The following is a 21,801-nucleotide window of genomic DNA, read 5'->3' as shown; positions in this document are numbered from 1 at the left end:
CCCACCATCCTCTAATTGCTCGACGTAGCACGGTTAGAGAGTAGGGGATAGACTATATAAGGCCCTCCCTTTCACAGAAGGACGGTCAACCCTCGGCTATTTAAGCGTATCCAAAGAGATATCTCATATGTCAGAGTCCGATATCTCCGAAATCACCACTAACTCAAAGATCCAATTCCATCTCGGTCTGTGACCTTGAGCAGAACGAGCCCAATCCGAAACCTATTTTTTATATACGGCCTTCTCTTCCGAGATAGCCTATATCACAGCTGATACGTAAAAAATCGGCACACCAACCACATGCACCAGCAAATAATAAAGTTAGTCTGACTGGAATAATACATTCTGAAAAGGAGAAAACAAATTTTCCCCTAACATTCATGTTTCCGAATTGGTCTCGTTATGATTACAAGTACAAATAATTCCTAATAATAGATAAGACATCCATCCTACAATTGCTTTATCTCAAGATAAAAAAAAAAAAAAAGTCAGGTGAGAAGTTACATTGGATCAAATTGCGTATAATTTTGAGGTTTTCAAGAGTTGAATTGCAAAATTTAAAGATCATGTCAGTGAATCGGGTATAATTTGTCAGTACTACATAATGTTTTCATGCTTTATGACTCACCTGTACATGCTAATTTTGATGTATAATAAGGATCAGGTGAGGCTACGGTATTTTACAAGGTGCGGATGGATTCAAATTATAAATCCATATCTTTGTATTTAAAAAAGTTCAAACAGTTTATCTAAATTGTTTGACATAATCAAGGTACAATCGTACAATCTTTGGAATATTACTATTATTTTTACCTACTTTCCAATAATTCATTGAGGTGATTTTCCACTTATCTAAAAAATACTAAATTTGATTTTTAAGATTTCAAGTACAGTTTTATATAAAGACTAGCGGTTCTAATTGACCGTAATTTTTAACATAGACCAATATGGAATTTGAATCCTCCCTGGTACCTGACTCAAACAAATTGAAACGGACGGTCAAATTTACTCTCATTCGGTGCCTATTGAGGATAGGCAGGGTCAGAAGCGAACCCATAATTTTTGTGATGTGAAAAAAATATTAAATCGGATTTAAAATAGCTTATTGGATTTAAACCTATTAACTAATTGGATATTCAATAAAAAAAATAATATTTTGACTTATATTTTCTAACCTCTGACTTATAACTTATGATGCTCTAACTAATAATTCTAATTACCAATAATAATTCAAGAAATTACCAATAATAATTCAAGAAATTACCAATAATAATTCAAGAAATTTATTTTAATTTTAACACTAAATTTAACTTGGATTACAAATCAAATATTCAGAGGGGGTAAAAATTTTTTCAGGAAGGAACAAAGTCGGTTGGTATCGATAGATCACCACTAAAACTTAAAATTCAAGGGTAGCGGCTGCCCCCCTGGTTCTATATTGGGTCCGCCCCTGAGCAGGGTCAGTATTATTTGTGCTTTGAGATTCGTGCCAAGTTAAAAAAAAAATGATTTTGGACTGTCTGTTTCAATTGTCCTCAGTCAGGTAACCTGAGAGGATGTGAATTCGTCCCATGCACAGTTTGACCTGTCGGAAAAGAGAATTTGTATAGGATTTACAGAAACATTAAAAATTATGCTTGATTATTTCTTTTTTAGAGAGAGGATATGGTAATGGTACTTTGCAAAGTACATATTGGTCGAACCGAACGCATATCCTCTGCATTAACTCAAAAGATAATATTTTGAGTTTAATGCGTATTGGTCGTCTGATGAGGATTAGCGTGAATCTCGACGGTCCAGATCTATTAACGCACGGCGGGTGAATTAATGCAGAGGATACGAATTCGATTCAGCAGAGGGTCGTCGATTATGATGCCGCAGAAAACCATCGTTGATCGTTGATGTTTCCAAAATCGGCCTCATGGTCCACATTCAGTGGCTTCCGTCCGTCTGGTTCGCATTTATTGTCGTACATCATGACCATGCATAATATAATAGGTACTCCTAGTCCTAGAACAGTCTTAAGTCTGTCTTCACTCTCGCTTGAAACTCAAAAACCCTAAAAACACCGCGAAAAGAGCGCCAAACTTTCAGAGGAAAAGATTAAGAAAAGAAAACAAATCGAAGCAATGCAGAAGCTATCTACTTTTGCCGCTTCCAGGTAAAGAGTCCGCAAAACTCATCTGATTCTTGTAGTTTCAGCGTTTAATAATATTATCTTGGTACATTCTCTCTCTCTCTAATTTTTTTTTTATGCCTGGTCCTTGGGAAAAAATAACTTCATTTTTTGTGGCCGTGTATGGATTTTGAGGCCTAGTGATGTAATTGGTGTTTTTTTAATTTCTCAAATTAATGTCCCCAAAACCCTAAACCCTAACTAGTGGTAGTCCCAAAATTTCTTCCCCTTTCGATCATATTGAACTTTTTTTTTGTATATTATTTTAAAAATATTCTAGAGTTAACCAAGTGTAAATTTCTTGAAATTTATTTTTCTCGAGAGAAGTTCATTATTTTATTAATTATTTAACTGTATAAAAAATACTAATGTTTTTATAGACTTTTTTTGTGATCACTCCTGTGTGCCAAATCCAATGGATTTCACTATTTATTATCTAACTGCATCTAAATATTCCATGAGCAGAATATTTTTAATCTCACAGGTACCAGAAGTTCTAATCGGTCATTGTATGTACTATTCGTTTGAATTATTCCATTGGAAATTGACTTGGTTGAACAAACAAATAATTTAGCATCTTGCAGAGCATAAATACGATTATACTTGATTCAATTTATTGGTTGGGCACAAAACAATAAAATTTCACTATTTAAAACTATTTCATTATGCCCCACATTTGTTATGTTTTCAGTTGGTATTGTTGTGAGATATAGGTAAGGACTGGTTCCAGGAGGTATTTCATATTTTAAACTGTACAATGTGCTTCTTATTGTTAGATTAAATAAAACTGTTAGGCAATGGAAATAATTTCCTATTTATGTGTTTTACATTTTTCTCTTTGACATTATTATTTCTAGGGCAAGAGATGTGAAAGATTCGCTTTTATTCAATTCCTTTCATATGCAACGCATCTTTTCAACTGCCACTGCAGAATCTGCTCGCGGTAATTTTAATCTTTGTTAGGATGAGGATGCATTACACATTATGGTACCATTTGAGCCAGGTCAGATAGCTGAATAAATAAGCTTGCAGAGTAAATGTTTTTGTTTTCTTTGCTCGTGTATGCAACAATGGAGGCTTGTTTGTCTGCTAAACTCTCTTGTATGGTATTTATATGCTGGTTAAACCGATAATGCAATTAGCTTTTGCTTGGTTTGGTTGCTGTTTCTGAGTGCAAATTAAGTGTGCTTGAGAAATGAGAAGCTTGTTACAGTCTTTAAAAAATGAAGGTTAATCGAGGTCCTCATAGATACATTTTATTAATCTTCTACTGCTAATTTGCAATCATTTGAGCCATTTTAGTTGTTGCTTCTCTGTTACAATTTTGCAAAAGTATACTGGTGCCAAACTGGTCATTGCCAGTATTGCTATTGACTGAACTAAGTTTAAAAAGTTGAATGAGTCAACTGCTTTTAGAGTCTGAACTTGTAACTTGTGTGATCTCACTATTCAGTTAACAGAACTCATGTTCTAGATTTGTAACAAACTTTCATTTTTGTTTCTTTACAACTAGAGAGCTCATCTGGTAAAAAATATGCGAGCTATACTATTTTCAAGGGAAAGGCTGCCCTTACCGTATATCCTGTTCTTCCCAAGTTTTGCACAATTGGTGTAAGTTTTATTTTTCTTTTGTCATTTATAATTGGAACTTCTGAAAGTCAGGTCGTGTAATGTTGTACAGCTTTTGGTGGCTTTAGGTCCAACCTGTGAAACCATATTGATATGTTAAACCTTCAAATATAGAGCTTATAATATTAAGTCTTGCATAACTATTGGGTTTTGTTGATTTTTTCATGCTTTCAGAGAAATCTGAGTTAAGTTATTTTCTATGTTACCTGGATTCGCCAAAATAGGCTCTGTACCTGTATCTTATACGTATTGGACACAGATACACTTGCAATTTGTGTACGCTACGTATCAGATATGCCACCTGATGTATCCGATTAATTTATTTAATCTGACCAAAGTATTCGGTCTATGATACGTGCTGACACGCGTATCGACACGCTGAAGGCCACACAAGGCGTAAAGAGTGACTTTGCTAAGAGGGAGGCTGCTTATTTATAGGCAAGGGAGTGGCTCCAATCTTTGCGCTACCACATTGTGGGACTAGTATTGCCCAAAAACTGGAATTGAAATCCTTATTTCTCATTCCTGTTCGGATTGCAATAATCCATGCATTCCTTGAGATTCTCTCCATTATTAGATACATCCTTTTGTTTTGCCTCTGAAATAGTTGGACCTTTGCTATAGAAGTATATTGTTTGCCCTTGAACTTTATTTTGTTTTGTCCAAGAAACTGTGATCTTTGCTATAATTTTGTTCTATATAAAAGAATTATACTATAAAATATATAGTTTTAGTTTGTATTCTATATTTCTATTTGTTGAAAACTAGGATTCTTAAATTCATATTTTTAAATAATATTATGTATATCTATAGCATATTGTATCCTGAGTTTTAAAAACATGCTGTATCGCTGCATGATACTCGTATCCATCTGTATCCATGCAGCATGGGTTATTTTTATCTTTACATTAGTGTAGTATGATTTAGTGAAGTAAAACTCGAGATATAGAAAACTTAGTACCAAACAACACTTTTTGACTTGTGAAAAAGGATATTGGTTTCCTTGTATAAGAATACCACTCATTCCCATTTCTATTATTTTTTCCTCATACAGTCCGGAAGCTCGAAAATGGAGAAGAATGGAGTTGTTATGTTGGTGTTCTGGCCAGCAATTGCAACTAGGAAGTATGACTGGGAGAAAAGACAGGTCTTTAAGGCTCTTTGTTTTCTGTATTCTAGTTTGCATAATTACATTTTGAGCCCTCCATAATGTTAATATACTTGTCAGTCCAATTAGACTACTGGCACTGGTATCTGTGGTGTGTAGACTGGCTTTGTCTTCTTGAGAGCATTTTTGGTTTGCTCTTACCACATAATATACTGGGTTGGAAAACTTTTAGCGGACTAAGGACAAAATTGGGTAAGCAGGCAGATGGAGTTTGGTTTAAATGATGCAAAGTTGGGTAAAATGCGATCAGTTAAGGTTAAAATTGGGGTTGATCAACATTTTGGGGGAAGCATAGCCATTTCAATCCAGCCAATGTAACATATGGATGTCATAAATGAAAATTTTTCTTTATGGCAGATGTAAAAGAAAATACACAGATCATAATTGCATTCAGGTAAAAATAGAAGAATATTGTGGTTATCAAATTTAACTAGACAAATGGACCTGACCAGAACATGGACATCCTTGTTGAAACTTTCTTTGGAATTTTGTATGTAACATTATATATTGTTCATCTGTCTTTTACATTTACCTATTTCCTTATTTTGAGTTTTTGTGTTGTGTCTCAGTACTTTGCTTTATCTCCAACCGAAGTAGGCAGTCTGGTTAGCCTGGGTTCTTCAGATTCATGCGAGTTTTTGCATGACCCATCTATGAAGTCAAGGTTGGAACCTCAATTTTTATTTCAAAAGGACAAGTTAAATGAATACCTTGAAGGTATCTTATATATCTCAAATGATGCATATGCTTATTTGGTCTCTTAGTTGTTAAGATAGCAGCATAGATGTGGACTTCCAGCGAGATAAAATGTTTTCTTAATTATCAAATGCCCTCTCTCTCTCATTAAGGTGGATTTCTAGTGATATACAATGGTTTCATAGTGGCCCTTTCAAATATATATGACATTTTGAGGGCTTAACCAATGTTTGCCTATTTTGTGATTATGTATGCTCTGGGAATAAAACTAAAAGGGGAGAAATTGTCCAAATACACAATATCTTATGAAATTTCTATTAGTTTCTACTTGTAAAGTAGAATAATCATTCTTTTGGAGTGTATTTATGACCTTATTTATATTATTTCCACTTCTTTGGAATGAATTTAAGGCCCTGTAGTGGATAGGAGATTGCTTCTATCAGAGGAATCAGAAATTTACTAGTGGAGGCTGAATTTGGTAAAAAATAATATTCAGCAAGACGTATTTACAGTGAGCCATATTTGTTGTTGAAATTAAACAAATGCTTCATTCATCAGGGGGTTGGGGGGGGGGGGACTATAGAATTTTATTGAAATAGCAGAAATTACATATGAAATTTACAATTTTTTTGAAGCATTAATCTGCCCCTGGTTTCTATCTACTTAATTCCATGCTAAGTTCTAGTGTTTCTTTTTTATTTCTGAATTTATTGCAGTTCAGAAGGGCAAATTAAGAAATCTCTAACTATTGCTCCAATCAATGATCAATCCGGCTATTTTGCCAATCTGAGTAAGCCAATTTGTGTCAGCAATATCAAAATATTTGGTTCAGCGGAGTGACATTTTTGGTAATACCTACCAGTTTTGAACCTCAAACCTTTATTAAGGTCAAATACAGTTTTGGCCTTAATTTGATCTTTAGGAGTGTAGACAGCTTTAAAATTTTGACAATCAACTCTGGAACTATTTGCCTTTCCATTGCAATAACAGCAAGAATAAATAAAAGCTTGGGGCCATAGGCTCCCAGCCATTCCTGGCTATAACTCTACTACTAGTAGTATTTTTATTATTATTATAATTATAATTATAATTAGAGGAGGGATCAAGTTACAACAAGTTACCACAACCATTTTCTACATTTTCAAAGTCCAAATCGTCGATCCAAACCGTTAGATATGATCTCTATAATAAAATGTGCTTGGAGACCAAATTTTACATTTTTTGGAATTTTTTTACTATTTATTAAGATGTGAATTTTGTACCCATCTTAATAAATAGTAAAAAAAATTCCAAAAAATGTAAAATTTGGTCTCCAAGCACATTTTATTGTAGAGATCACATCTAATGGTTTGGATTGACAATTTGGACTTTGAAAATGTAAAAAATGGTTGTGGTAACATTGTTGTAACTTGATCCCTCCTCTTATAATAATAATAATAATAATAATTATTGTTATTATTATTTTTATTTTTATTTTTGTTTTTATTTTTATTTTTATTTTTATCAAGTTGTTTGTTGAAGATTTTTATTGAATGCACAGATGTTGTGAATAACTTGAGCAAGACAAACGACCGCCTCAGTGTCGCTATTACAAAAGCTGAGTTTGCTGTTCTGCGCACTGCCTGCAGTGTAAGTTCCTTGCTCTACGATTCCTAGTTCTGGCAACTGGTCAGGGCAGGTTGGCTATGTATATTGAAACTAAGTGGGTCAAGTATACTAACCAGTTGACACTATGGGTCACATTTTGAACCAGATTGAGAAATCGACATTTCCAAATTGTCAAGTATCTTATGTGCTGTGGATATTGGATTTTGGGAGTAAAGCTGGCTTGTTTTTAAGCTCACCAAAACCCAATGAATTGGCTTCAAACGATAAATCCAAATTGTTGAAACCAATCTGCTTCACGAGTGATGTGTTTGCATGCTAAATTTGTAAATTTTCAATTTCATTTTATATATAATTATATAATCAGCCGGTCAAAAAATGATGAAAATGGATGCATTAAAAATAACTTATTGTCCTTTATTTAACTGCTTGACTTATACTAAAATTAATTCGAAATTTATAAGTTTTGCATGTAAATGTATCACTCGTGAAATAGTTCAGTTTCAACAATTTTGATTTATCGTTTGAAACAAATCCGATAGGTTTCGGAGTTAAACTCACCAAGAGGTTTGATGACCTTAAGAACACTTAACTTTACTCAGATTTTAGTATGAATTGTTTGGTCAAAGCATCAGTAAACTAGTAGTGTCATCTCTCGTTTTTTTTTTGTGCTCTAGGAGGAATGTATTTAAGTTGCATGGTACTTTCTTATTTATATATCTTGTTAAGGCAATAGTTACTGCTTGCATAAATCTCACGCCTTTTTATGTTAATGCAGTATGTGCTGCCTCACATTATGGGTTGGGACCAGGTTATTAGCCCAGCGAAGCAAACAACACCAAAGTCTGCGGTTGATCGGCCACACCCTGATTTTGAGTGGTCAAGGTAAAAGGGAAACCAGGTTTAGTTAAAACCTGTTTTGGATTGGTGGGCCTTGATAATTACCAAAATCCCAATGTTGGAGTAATGATTAAGATCCGCTGTAGACTTGTGAAAAATTGAGCTTGTGTATTGTTCTTGAAGGGTAGTTTGGAAATAGAGACATTATCCTAGGTGTTTCCTTACTGGCATTTGAGAACCTTGGAACAGTTTTAAAATGTCCACTATTTTGCAAATGCTTGCTTTTAGTCTGCCAAAGACGTGTTGACGTCCTTTTTTTTATATATAATATCAATTTGTCTGAGACAACTTTGCAAAATGTGGATTGGTCCGTGCTACGAATTTAGGATCTATCTTCATTTTAGAATCCAAATAGTTAATTCGAAGTGTTCAACTTGATCTCCAAAACTCCACTCCATATCAAAACATACTAGGAGATCAAATTATATATTTTTTTAGAATATTTGTACTATTTCTCTAAATAGGTAGAAAATTACTACTTTCTAATGAATGGTTCAAAAGTTCTAAAACAAATAATGAAAGAATTCTAAAAAAAATATAAAATTTGATTTCCAGATATATTTTCATATGGTGATCATGTTGGAAATGAAGATATGAACCCATAGCACAGATCGATCTGTACTTTTTGAAGTACCATAGCCTCAATATCAGTTTTATGAGATTGATCTGTACTTTTCAAAGTTCCATAACCTCGATATCAATTTTATGAGATTGATATGTACTTTTCGAAGTAACATAGCCTCAATATCAATTTTATGAGATTGAACGGAACGTACGATCTTGTAAAAAAATGAGCAAAATTGAGATAAATGTAGCGTTTTAAAAGTCAAACGTTAACCCTAATACAGAAAAAAGCAGTGCATTTGGACATAATGATATACGATTGTTGAAACAACTGAAGATAGTCATTTGAGCTGATTGGCTGATTCCAATACTAGATCCTCAGGATATGTAATGTTCATCCACAGTTTATACTTTTATCCCCGTCTGAGTGCCTATTGGCTATTGCATAGGATTGATGATTTTATTGGATTACGTATGCAACAAGGAACTCTTCTTTGTATGTTAGTGTTGCACAACCTTGAAATAGAAAGGCATACAGTTATCAAAGTCAGAGAAACCAAATCCCTAAAAACTCCTAAATTTTTCACACAATCTGAGCACTCAAACTAGGTTTATGTAAAGATCAAGATAATTAGTAAATCTATCGTACATAATAAGGGGAAATAGAGAACACTACGTTGTTTACTCTCACTGATAATGAGATGTGCTATCTAATCAGATAGCTTGAAAACTTATTCGAGGGCAGAAGCATTCAATGAGCCTTCTTCCAACAGTCTTGATGTGTCTATTTCATCCTCTACCTATTTATGGAAACTTCCTATCAGATAAAAAAAAAGATGGCCGCCAACTGATATAAAAACTAAATGATCACAATATTTTCCAACAATTGAATACAAGTTTATTTGGCTGGCACAAACTGTTAAATGCCCAATACATTAAAAATACTCTCAGGTCTTATGAAATACTTATCTAAATTTTAGTCTTAGAAACAACCCATCGGAACTTGTGGCACTATAATGAAACTATCGAATTATCTTCTTAGCAATTTCCATGATACAGCCTACAATACCAGGTTTGGTGTATTCTATATTCAGCAACGCTGCCAGGTTCTAGATTTGCATCACTTTAAAATTCTTCCTTTACTCCAGGTCCGTTTAATAACTGAAATATCAAGCATGCCGATTAAATTATATGAAAGAATTTTGAACCATCTTTAACTTGGCTGGTTATGTCCCTGATTTAGCATTCTAAGGACTGGAAAACAAATGCATGAAACAACTAACACAAAGTATAACTGTTGCAGGAAAAAGATGTCTTCCAAACATGAGCACTGGACCGTTGTCTAAATGTCTGTTTTGGTCTCCCATATAAAACAGGAAACTATTTACAGATGCACCTCAAACCATTCAACCCCCATTTTTCTAATTGGTAAAGTCCAATTATCTGATGCAGGAAACTAGTAAGATTTATAATTTACCTGGAAATATGCCAGATCCATAGCAACTCTACAATTCTGCCTTCAATTTCCTCGCTATAGAATAGGTGCCATAGAAAATCTCAATTTTACAGAAACAGGACTGTGCAATAGCAATTGTACAGTTCTGCACCAAGAGAGCTTCTAATGCAGCCATCAGATTGTTGACAGGTAACCAAAGGCAAAACTATAGCATTGCTATGCTCTTACAGGTTCCCAAATTCAGATTATTAACCTTACCAAAAAATGAAAAACAGCTAAGTGCTCAACCATCACACGGTTCTCCCCTAACACTCAAACAGAAAGATAAAAAAAAAGAAAATGGAACAAATCTAGCTATGCTTCACGAACTTTGAGCTTAATCTCTGCATCGGAAAATGTTTGTGTTGTGTGGGTTGAAGGCACAGTGACAAATCTTCGCGCTAGCAACTTGAAACAAGGGAGAGAAATCATATAAAGCACAACAAGTATAACTGGTGTTGCAATTAGCCAACCTAGAATCTGCACATTAAAATAAAAATTTTAGCCTCAACTATTAAATGAATTAAGGTAACTAAAAAAGAATGCACCAACACCATCGTTTGAATGCAGGCCTTTCTGAGAATGGGATACCGAATAGGGTAATAGAAAGTGATTTGTTTACTAGTATTTCTGTTGATGAAGTACCAAATTTAGTACTTGATTGGAAGGAAACACTAAATACAGGCCATTAATTCTGTATACTAGTTCAATTCAGTACTAGAAAGTTATTTGTACAAAATTTACAGGTAATACCAAAAGGTGACATGCTTCATTGGGGAAGTAAATCAAGTACAAAATCATAACCCATGTATACAGCCCAATTCAATTGCAAAAATTTAATTATTGAACTTGATAGATTAGGCTGAAAGAGAGAGCTGACCGCATGATATATACTCAAAAGCACCTCTTTTGAGGCCTCGCCTGTAATGACTTTCTTAAATGCATCAGGAGTCAACTCGAAGTGGGGTCCACCAGAGACAACTTCACCAAGCCGCAGAAAGGGTACTATCAGACTACAAATGACATAAGAAAAAATAAAATAAAGGGTTCATTACAGATATTAGTTTGTGTCAAGAATTAGTCTGATTGCTACAACTGGATCTCAAATTTAGCTGAGGTTTTCTTTAGAATTTGGACCCAACAACTATGCTTCTCCGAACAGACACAACATTTCCCATGCTTGCAACTAACATCAATGAGCAACAACATATATAGCATCTCAGCTTTTCATGCTAATGAGCTTTTGAACCGGCGGTGTTGACCTTCTAGGTTTAAGGTTACCTTAGTAGCGAAATGAAAAATAATTGGGGGGCTTGGGGGTGGGGAGGGTAGGTGCAAGGTTTCCTTTTAAAAATATATCTATTCCATGAAGCTAATTTAACTATCCCTAATATTTGAAAATATCTCAAACGATGTATTAGCTGCAAATGTGACATGTTATTTGAAAACTTAATATCCTATTGCACGTTATTTGCAAAAGAACCAAAGGATTTTCACCTTAATTCAATTGGAGTGGCAACCAAATTGAAAATCATTGTTGTTGCTGCATTGCATCGATTTCCTAATATTGCTATAGCAACACCACAAAGGATCACGGTTGTACCTGAGGAGAGGATCAATTATTATTTCCCTTCATTTATGCACATCAACACAAAGATGGGAATTCTACAGTACCAGGCACAGAGCTTGGAAAGTACATGCAACACAGAGATTATTATCCCAGATTCTTTAACCATTTCTAGCAACCTGAAAGCTGATGTGATGGGGTTATCCACCAGCTAGTCACTAGATATTATGTTTTTTTTGGGGGGTTATATGTAAATTTGTACAATTGAGGATGTTATATGTAACTTTAGTTAGTATATTCACCCTTCTTAGGGCTATATATAACTTTGCAAAAGAGAAGATGGTTCAAGAGTTTGAGACAAACCAGTGTCATGATGTTATAATAAATTTCAAATATTGAAGAAGTGTATAATTAAAGGGCAATTAGGAAATTGTATTTAAGTTGAGACTTGATCGATATAAGTTTCTAACACAACGCACCGATATTTACCAGTACCAGCATGCATAGGCTGGGACCTAATCTTACAACATAAGACTTGAGAAAAAGACCTAGGTCTCATAAAACTTCAAGCAAAAATTTAAAATGAACAGAACAGAGCGTCATTGCTTCTCACCACAAATAGGAAAAACTCCAAGCGTCAAGCCGACAGCTGTTGAAAGTGCTAGCTGCTTAGGCTCTGCACCCCTTAAAAAAGAAGCAAACACCATAATAAGGAAAAGTCAAATATCTACACCAGATTTCAACTACCTCTATAAAAGAAACTACTGCACTAATGTCACCATTATATGCAGATTTAAAGCCATAATATGGTTATTGATTTAAGTTTCTCTACTATGAATGTCTTATAGAAGATATAATTTGGACCACAATAGTAGTTCCTGAAACAAAGGAAATAACAGATCTAAAATTCACAAGGGTTGTTAGCAATGACAAGAGCTTTGTGATACATAGAGGGGGGAGATGAAGAAATACCATGCCTGATACTGTACAATTCACTACCAGTCTACCAGCCCATACAGGACTGTACAGCTCTTTGTCTTTTCTAAGTCAAATCTTTGGTTCTTAATTGCAAATTATATGGTTCAACTAGCACTCTACCTACCATTCCAGTCAAGCAAGTCTAAAGTCTATCCCTCCCTCTCGCTTTATCTCCATACGTTAACTCCTTACAAAAAAAAAAAAAAAAAAAACCCATAAAGATGGGAATATAAGTTGGAAAAATACCTTCTTACTATTTGCATAAGCGGTTCCACTATTTTTGCATTAAGCCATTGCCACAAATCAAACCCACAGATCGTCATCTCAAGTAATTATAAACTTGAACAGAATAAAGAGTGACAAACGAAACGTCTTTCTTCGAAATTGGTATGATACTTCAATTTAACCGAAATGCAATTTAATCGAGAAATCCCCCCAATTTGGTATCCTTTCCCGGATTCAACTGATCAAAGCAAACTCAATTTTAGGATCAAAATCTGAAAGGTGGGTCGCGACTCGCGACTAATTGAGGAAGACGATGAATTGATTTTCTTTTATTCTTTAATTTAATTTATGAGAATATAGGAGCTGACGCGGAGAGATCTGCAGCGTCCATTATTTTGGTGTGACCTAATAATAATATTAATGGTAGAGCTTGAGAAGAAAACGTGGCGCTCTACTGATGTCCCATCTGGACTGCCGACTACTTGATCCTAGTACTCTCCAATCCCTCCTTAACTTGAGGGTCCAGATCCCCTAAAGAACTGAGTTTACAACTTTACATAAAACCATAATTTGTGCCTTGCATATTCACTATTCAGGCAAGCGATTATGGTCCTTTGTCAGTTTGTCTATGTCGATACACAGTAGTTTATTTCAGTTAAAACGTAAATATTGATAGTTATTACGACGTTGTTTGATCAAGTCAAAATATATTTTTGATAGCTGTCAATATTTATTTTGATCTTCAAACTCTCTGTAATACATTTGATCATAGACTTTTCTTAAAAAAAACAGTTGAACAAAAATAGTTAGAAATTGTTTTGGATGTGAGGAATTGAATGTTATATTATAACATTCTTACACGGTTGCTAAATACTATTAGCGATCACAGTAACATGATTTGCATTTTTATTTGCGAATAAAATATATTTTTGGGTTTCCAAACTGAATGACAAATAAAATGCGAATTATGAATTATTCATGAATAAAACGCGAAACAACACAAACTTCGTTTTTTTGTTTCCTTGTAGTTCTAAATCATTTCCGATTTACAAACTTTTAACTTTGCTAAATCAAATCCGAATAATTCATTCCTTGGGTAAGTAAAGCCAGTCACCGACCATCCCTGCAACCTACCTAATTTTGCTAAGCTATCAGCCAAATCGTTTTGGTTTCTACTAACAAAATTACAGGTGAAACCCTGTTGCTTTTTGTGAATTTCCCAGAGCTTGTAAATTTCTGAGAAAGCAGACCAATCTATCTCCAGAGGGGGACTAATTGAGGAGATTGCATTGGCCAAAGTCTGGTTATCAGTGTAGAACTTGCACCTCTCGATACCCAAAGAGCATACTTTCTCAGTAGCTAAGAGCAGTGTTTTTGCTTCAGCATGCATGGGGGAACAAACAGACTCAGCTGCAGAAAAATATTGGATGAGCTGCGACTGATTCAGTATCACATAGCCAACACCACCTGACCATTTAGCGGACCATGAACCATCAGAGAAACAGGAGTAGTCGGCACCACCCAAGGGGACAGGGAGAGGGTCTTGCAGCACACAAGTTGAGACTTTTCCTCTCGCCAGATCAGATTCAGAGGAGATGGCATGAAGAAACCCTTTGAACTTGAGATCAGTTGGCTGTTGTGCATTGTAGATCATGTCATTACGACATCTCCAAATAGCCCACATGGTGTTTGCACACATGGTCCACTGCTCTGCATTAGTACCATTAATCAGGTAAGTAAAAATTTCCTTGACTGTACCTTGCAGTAGATGAGAAAGCAGTGGAAAAGGAGCTCCAAACCAGCATGCTCTAGAAAAGGGACATTCAAACAACAAGTGCTTGCCATCCTCCTGAGCTTCCCCGCAAGAGCAGCAGGTATTGTCAATAGCAATTCCTCTATGTGCTAGAGTGTTTGTCAGTGGCAACCCGTTGCTTAGCAGCTTCCAAAGGAACACTCAAACTCTAGGCACCACATCCCCTTTCTTCCAAACAGCTTGCCAAAGTTCCCCCTCGACAGAGTTATTGTCAGTCCCTGGCCCTTGTAGATGATTATACATCTTTTTGACTGAGTATACTCCACTTTGAGTTTGTGAAAAAACCAGAGTGTCACACCTAGCTGTCGGGTTGACGGGTCTGACCTGGCTTAGTATAGTCATGCAATTGGAGTAACCAAACAGTGAGACTAGCAACTCCACATTCCATCTCCCTGTGACAGGCTCAATGAGATCGCAAACCTTCAAGTTCCTATGATGAGGTGTTTGGTGAACGAAGTCAGTGCTTCCTGGGAACCACGGATCCCCCAGTGCTAAGCAAACCTCTCCATTCCCTAGGTTCCACTTAACAAGAGGCAGCAATTTTTCCCTTAGGTACATGAGAGCGCGCCAGAACGCTGTGCAGTTATAGGTCCTCTTTGACTGCCATAGCTTGGACTGAGGCAAATATTTAGACATGACCAGCTGCACCCATTGTGAGTTGGAGTTTGCAGCTAGCTTCCAGAGAGCTTTGCCCAACATTGCCTCATTCATGATTCCCAAGTCACGAATCCCTAAACCCCCTTGACTGACTGGTTTCGAGATTCTGTCCCAAGAGACATAAGCCATGTATTTCTTCTTATCCATTTTACCCCAAAAAAACCTCTTTATAAGGCTATTAAGAGCTGAGATGACTCGAGTGGGAATTTTTGCAGTCGCCATGTAGAAAACTGGAACTGACAACAAAACAGACTTAATGAGAATGATTCTACCAGCCTGCGATAGAAACCGGCCTTGCCAAGCATTCAGTCTGGTTGAGAACGACTCAATTAGAAAGTCATACATCTGACGCCCTTCCCCAATTGGAGCCCCCAGATACTTGGCTGATGAATTAACTGTTTGGACCATTAAGACCGCTGACAGTTCATCCCTTTCTGGCCCTGTAGTGGGACGGCTAAACCAGATAGCACTCTTGTCAGGCCCAATTTGCTGACCCGAGACAGCCGTGAAGGCAGCCAAGTTTCTCATTATCAGATCAGCTTCTTGAGTGGAGGCTTTCCCCAATATTAGCAGATCATCGGCGTACAGGCAGTCTGTTAGTGGGGTCGATGCAGGGGCAATCTTGACTCCCTCTATCTGCTTGGACTCGATCATGAATTTAAAACCTCTCGACAGTAAATCCATACCAAGGATGAAGAGATAGGGGGAAAGAGCGCACCCCTGTCTTAGACCGCACTCGGGTTTGAAAAACCCATCCCCCCTCCCATTGAAGATGAGAGAGAACTCGGCTTTAGTGACACATTCCATGATCCATCCTGCAAACCGGCTCGGGAACCCATAGAGAACAAGGATTTGGCTCAGATACCCCCAATCCATCCTGTCAAACGCCTTAGAGAGGTCAACTTTCAAGCAAAACTCTTTCTTTTTATAACTTGACTGATTGAAAGAATGCAGAATTTCACGAAAAAGGATGATGCTTTCCGAGATCTCGCGACCCGGAATGAAGGCAGTTTGTGAGGGAGAGACAAGAGAGTTAATGTAAGGTTTCATTCGAGTCGCCAAAACCTTAGATATGACTTTGTAGATGAGGTTGCAGACGGAGATAGGGCGGAATTGGGTTACTGTGTTTGCATCTTGCGATTTTGGGATCAGAACTAAATTAGACCTTGCTACCTGTGAGCTCATTCTTCCTGTTGCAAAGAACTGGTTTATTTCACTCAGGAAAGAGGGACCAAATGAATCCCAATTATCCTGAATTAATTTGGCATTAACGCCATCAGGCCCTGGAGCCTTGTGGGGTCCAAGCGCCATCAGAGCTGTTTTGATCTCCAGTTCTGATGGAAGGGCATCCATATGTGGCAGGATTATGGCTGAAATTTTGGGGATACCATCCAATAGAGTCTGCGGATAAATATCCCTGATTTGTGCTCGAATACCCTTCCTATAGATGGAGCGAAAGTGAGTCACAAAAGCAGATCTGATTTCTCGTTCCTCTGTAATCCAGGCACCATCAGAACCCAGAATAGCTCTAATCGCATTCGATCTGTTTCGATGGACCGCATTTGCATGGAAGTACCTAGTATTGCGATCCCCCAGTAGCCCCCAATTCACTCTGGCACGCTGATGCCAAAAATACTCCTGCATACGAAGCACCCTATCGTGTTCTTTTTGTAACCTCTTTTCCTCTATCGGACAGATCTGGTCCGGCTGTTGGTTTTGGAGGAGAAGCATGTCACTCTCAATTTCTCGCAGCATACAATCTGGGGACTTAAAAGATCCAGCCCAGCTCCTAACTTCTTTTTTGAATTCATGCACTACTGAAGCCCAATTGCCTTCTCCTTTTTGGGCCGCCTTCTCACAAACCTCTTTGAAACCACTTTGTAGAGCCCACCAGTCTTCAGATTTAAACCGAGGCCTGCTTCTTTTAATGGAAGCAGCAGTACGGATCAATATGGGGTGGTGATCGCTAGAGAATCTGGGAAGGTGAAAAACTGCTGTGTTCGGGTTAGAGATGACCCATTCCATGTTTGCCAGTCCCCTGTCAAGTCGTTCAGCCACATGAGCTCTTCCCTGTTGCTTATTGCACCAAGTGTATGCTGGGCCATGATGGCCCAGATCCACTAAGCCATTTTGACTCACCCAAGCCCTAAAAGCTTTGTTTGGGCTGCTGAAAGCAGGATTCCCTCCCCATTTTTCTGAAGCTGAAAGAATCGAGTTGAAATCCCCGATTATGCACACCTGCACCCCTTCTTGATCCGTATACGCCTCAATTCTTTCCCAAAGCCTCGGGTTATCCTTTCTATTTGGATCACCATAGATTCCCACAAGCACCCAAGATTTGCTAGGCCCATTTGCAGCAATCTCAGCCACAATTAAATTTGGACTTTCCTCTAGAATTTGCACCTTAATACTATTGCTCCACAGTAACCATAGACCACCAGATTGTCCAGCCGAAGGTATGATTTTAGAGTTGCACAGGGGTAAAGATTGGACTCGCTTATTTGCCTTTAACATACCACACCTAGTTTCAGAAATAAAAGCAATTTCGGCCCCCGTACAACGGAGGTATCGGCTTAACGTGGACATTGTCGTGCCTCCGCTACCCCGACAATTCCACGATATAATACTCATATAAGCGGTGCCGGCGATGTAGGGCCCGCCGGCCTTGCCCTCTTATTAAGCAAAGGGGATGTTGCATCATCATCCAATTCAAGCACCCCATCTCTAGACCCTGAATTCAAGCACCCCACCTCTGAGCATGGGAGAGAGACCTCTTGTGTGATGCTGGGCTTGCATAGTCCCTGGCCTTTGCATTAGGGACTAAACTAGGCTCTGTAATCCAGGCCCCTATCTTTGGGCTTAAAAGCTCCTGAGTGTTAAACCGGCCTGCATAGGTTTGACTTTGGGCCATAATCCTGACTTTCTCTCTGTCAGCGCAATTCACCAGTTCATGCCCTAAACCCCCACAGTACCTGCACACTCTTGTGATTTTCTCATACACACAGTGGATCACTAAATCCCCTAAGATGGGATGCTCGAGTTTTACCCAATCTTTTAGGGGGTCTGTGAGAGAGATCATTACCTTGATTTTGGTGAATCTTCTACCATTAACAAACCCCTCAACAGGGGGAGAAACAGATGTACCAAGTTTGTCAGCTAGTAGGTGGACCCCTTCTTCAGTGAGGCTGTTGATCGGTATGTTGTACATTTGGACCCAAACTGATGCAAACCCGATATGCTCAGGTGTCAGGTCTTTATGCGAGCTGACCATTCTTGAGGCCACTAAGTCTCCCCATTTGATCATAGACTTTTCTTAAAAAAAACAGTTGAACAAAAATAGTTAGAAATTGTTTTGGATGTGAGGAATTGAATGTTATATTATAACATTCTTACACGGTTGCTAAATACTATTAGCGATCACAGTAACATGATTTGCATTTTTATTTGCGAATAAAATATATTTTTGGGTTTCCAAACCGAATGACAAATAAAATGCGAATTATGAATTATTCATGAATAAAACGCGAAACAACACAAACTTCGTTTTTTTGTTTCCTTGTAGTTCTAAATCATTTCCGATTTACAAACTTTTAACTTTGCTAAATCAAATCCGCATAATTCATTCCGTCCATTGGCGAAAGATATGAACTTTGTGTAACGAATAATTTTTTTTTTGTGAAATTATTGTGACACTGACTGACCCGGGTATTCAACCTGAATGAGTAAATGACCGGATGCGTGAATCGTGATACTACCGACATTTTGCTTGGGGCCAATTTACTTCATGTGATTCCATTGACGTGTTAGAAAAAGAATCCGAATATTTTTGTCTTTTTATGTGATTTTGTCATTTTGAACAGGCGACGTGGAAAGTAGTTGTTGACTGATTGTCGAATCCGATTTTTTTTATAGATATAAAATAACTAATTTTTTTTTATTTGATCATTCAAATAACTAAGTTAATTATATGGGAGAACCTAGCTATCCTCCGTAACAATTCCCCATTTATCCCTCAGTCATTAACTACCTGGATAATTACTAACAACCTAGGGGGATCACTTACTATTTGAGGACCATCTAATATTTGAAAAATTTATAACTGGCGCGCGCAAGTATTCATTGATAATGTATTAAGTATTCATCTATAACACATCAAGTATTCATACCTAATATATCAAGTATTTAAAAAAAAACTGGACACGTTCTTAGTAGGGCTGGCAAAAAAATTCGAGGTTCGTGATTCGATTTGGGTTTGATTCGAGTTTAATTCGATTTGAAATGGGTTCGAATTGAAAAGAACCAAATCAGGTTCGGTTCGGAATTAATTCAAACCAAACTCAAACCTAGCCTGGTTCGATCGAAATAGGTTCGTAATTTTTTTGTGGTTCGAATCTCATAAAATCACCGGCCATCCATTTACCTGATGAAATTAAAATCCAAGATAGAAAGTCATAATTTAACTTAGCCGACACTCCCTCGCTCTCAAATCTCAATAACCTAGTTCTCTCTCCACCTCTCCCTAACTTACTCTCCCTCTAGCTCTAAAATCTAGCCGACGCTCTCGGCGACTGGTTGTCTCTCCGGCTGTCACTCCTCTCTTCGGCCTAGATGACTGTCTCTCCTCTCTCTTCGGTCGTCTCTCATAGTTCATACCAGGAAAGCCGTCTCTGATGTATTTTTTCATGAAAAAATTTTCAACTTAAAAACACTTATTTCATAGTTCATACCGGTAAAAGGAAGCCATGTGAATTTTGTCCCGCGAGAAAAAATTAATGTATAAACTACCGGTATAACTAAGGCTGCTAAAAAATAATTTAGTTCATGATTCGATTCGAAAAATGTGTAGTTCGCAATTAATTCGATTCGAAATGGGTTCGGTTCGAAACGAATCAAACCAGATTCGGTTTGAAATTAATTCAAACCAAACTCAAACCTAAGGTAAGTTCGGTTCGGTTCGGTTCGTTGCCACCCCTAGTTCTTAGAGGTGGTTTTTTTTCCCATTCAATCTAATCAATATTTCTGACGATCGATGATAAATTTTCAAAATCTAAAATCACGAATGTTTTCTACATAATTTTATCTTTCAAATGAGATCCATGATAACATACTTTCGAGTTGTTCGTTGAACAAGTATTCATCCTCATCGAGAAAATATTCATTCTCGTCGTGCAAGTGCAAATATAAAAGGGAGCAACTAGCTATTCCCCCGTAACAATTCTCCATTTATCCCCCAATCATTAACTACTAATAACTACTAACTACCTAGAGGGACCACTTACTATTTGTTGAGTATCTAATATTTGAAAGATTTTACAACTGGCGCGCGCAAGTATTCATCTATAACACATCAAGTATTTATCTCTAATATATCAAGTATTTAAAAAAAAAAACACGTTTTTAGACGTAGTTTTATTTTTTCTCCGTTCAATCTAATTAAAAATTCTGACGATCAGTGAGGAATTTTGCAAATCTAAAACCGCGAATGTTTTCTACATAATTTTATCTTTCAAATAAGATCCATGATGATATACTTTCGAGTTGTCCATTGCACAAGTATTCATCCTCATCGAGAAAAATATTCATCTTCGTCATGGAAGTGCAAATATAAAAACTGGACACATCACTCATCCATCTTTTATAAGTTTTTAGAGGTAGTTTTTCTTTTCTTTCAATCTAAACACTATTTCTGACGATTTGTGAAGAATTTTGGAAATCTAAAACCACAAATGTTTTCTACACAATTTTATCTTTCAAATGAGATCCATGATGACATACTTTTAAGTTAACCGTTGTACAAGTATTCATATTTTGTGATGCAAGTATTCATACCTAAGATATCAAGTATTCATTTATACACATTGAAGTATTCATTATAAGACAGCAAGTATTCATTGGTATACCTCTATTTTTTTTTTCAAATTTTTTTATGTCATTTCTTAGTACACAGTGGCTTAATTCATCATTAATAAAGTTTTGTTCTTTGCAAATAACTCGCTACTTCATGAGGAAGGAGAACATAGATAGGGATTAATTGCATCCACATATGCAAAAATATTTTGATACGGTCGACAGTGATGAATCTGACCCGATAGAGGCATGCTCAAATATTCATTCATACACGTTGAAGTATTCAACCTGACAGAGGCGTGCTTGATTGGAATGGACTGACAGATGATCTCTGGCAGAACGTCCGCTGGACCGGGAGCAGTAGGCATAGATGGAAAAAACGCAGGTGTGCTCAAGTATTCATTCACACACGTTGAAGTATTTATTCATACATATACGTTGAAGTATTTATTCATATATATTGAAGTATTAATACCTAAGA

General features: G+C 36.8%; 2 protein-coding genes across 4 annotated transcripts; one reads left to right on the top strand and one right to left on the bottom strand.

Annotated features, from left to right (window-relative positions):
- The first annotated feature begins 2,031 nt into the window (after window positions 1-2,031).
- Window positions 2,032-8,400, top strand: ATWHY2 (WHIRLY 2). The gene is made up of 8 exons (XM_078313460.1): window positions 2,032-2,161; window positions 3,034-3,119; window positions 3,690-3,787; window positions 4,860-4,952; window positions 5,543-5,637; window positions 6,386-6,459; window positions 7,210-7,298; window positions 8,053-8,400. Exons 1-8 carry the CDS (start codon window positions 2,130-2,132, stop codon window positions 8,161-8,163), a joined length of 678 nt encoding a protein of 225 aa, XP_078169586.1. The 5' UTR covers window positions 2,032-2,129; the 3' UTR covers window positions 8,164-8,400.
- A 948-nt stretch (window positions 8,401-9,348) lies between these two features.
- On the bottom strand, window positions 9,349-13,322 carry LOC144564403 (uncharacterized). 3 transcript variants are annotated; one of them, XM_078314001.1, is made up of 6 exons: window positions 13,025-13,322; window positions 12,414-12,484; window positions 11,731-11,836; window positions 11,114-11,246; window positions 10,564-10,713; window positions 9,349-9,538 (listed from the first exon to the last, which is right to left on the bottom strand). In XM_078314001.1, exons 1-6 carry the CDS (start codon window positions 13,099-13,101, stop codon window positions 9,470-9,472), a joined length of 606 nt encoding a protein of 201 aa, XP_078170127.1. In that variant the 5' UTR covers window positions 13,102-13,322; the 3' UTR covers window positions 9,349-9,469. The 3 variants fall into 3 exon arrangements, 2 of the variants coding, with proteins under 2 accessions (XP_078170127.1, XP_078170128.1); XR_013514621.1 differs by lacking the exon at window positions 9,349-9,538 and adding an exon at window positions 9,587-9,899 and having other exon boundaries at window positions 10,216-10,713; XM_078314002.1 differs by lacking the exon at window positions 9,349-9,538 and adding an exon at window positions 9,587-9,899.
- Window positions 13,323-21,801: the final 8,479 nt, after the last annotated feature.

This window comes from Carex rostrata, chromosome 13 (genome assembly GCF_964058835.1).
Source record: "Carex rostrata chromosome 13, lpCarRost1.2, whole genome shotgun sequence".
In the NCBI taxonomy this organism is placed as follows: domain Eukaryota; kingdom Viridiplantae; phylum Streptophyta; class Magnoliopsida; order Poales; family Cyperaceae; genus Carex; species Carex rostrata.
Note: the sequence above shows the minus strand (reverse complement) of the source record. Positions and strands in the feature narration are given on the sequence as shown.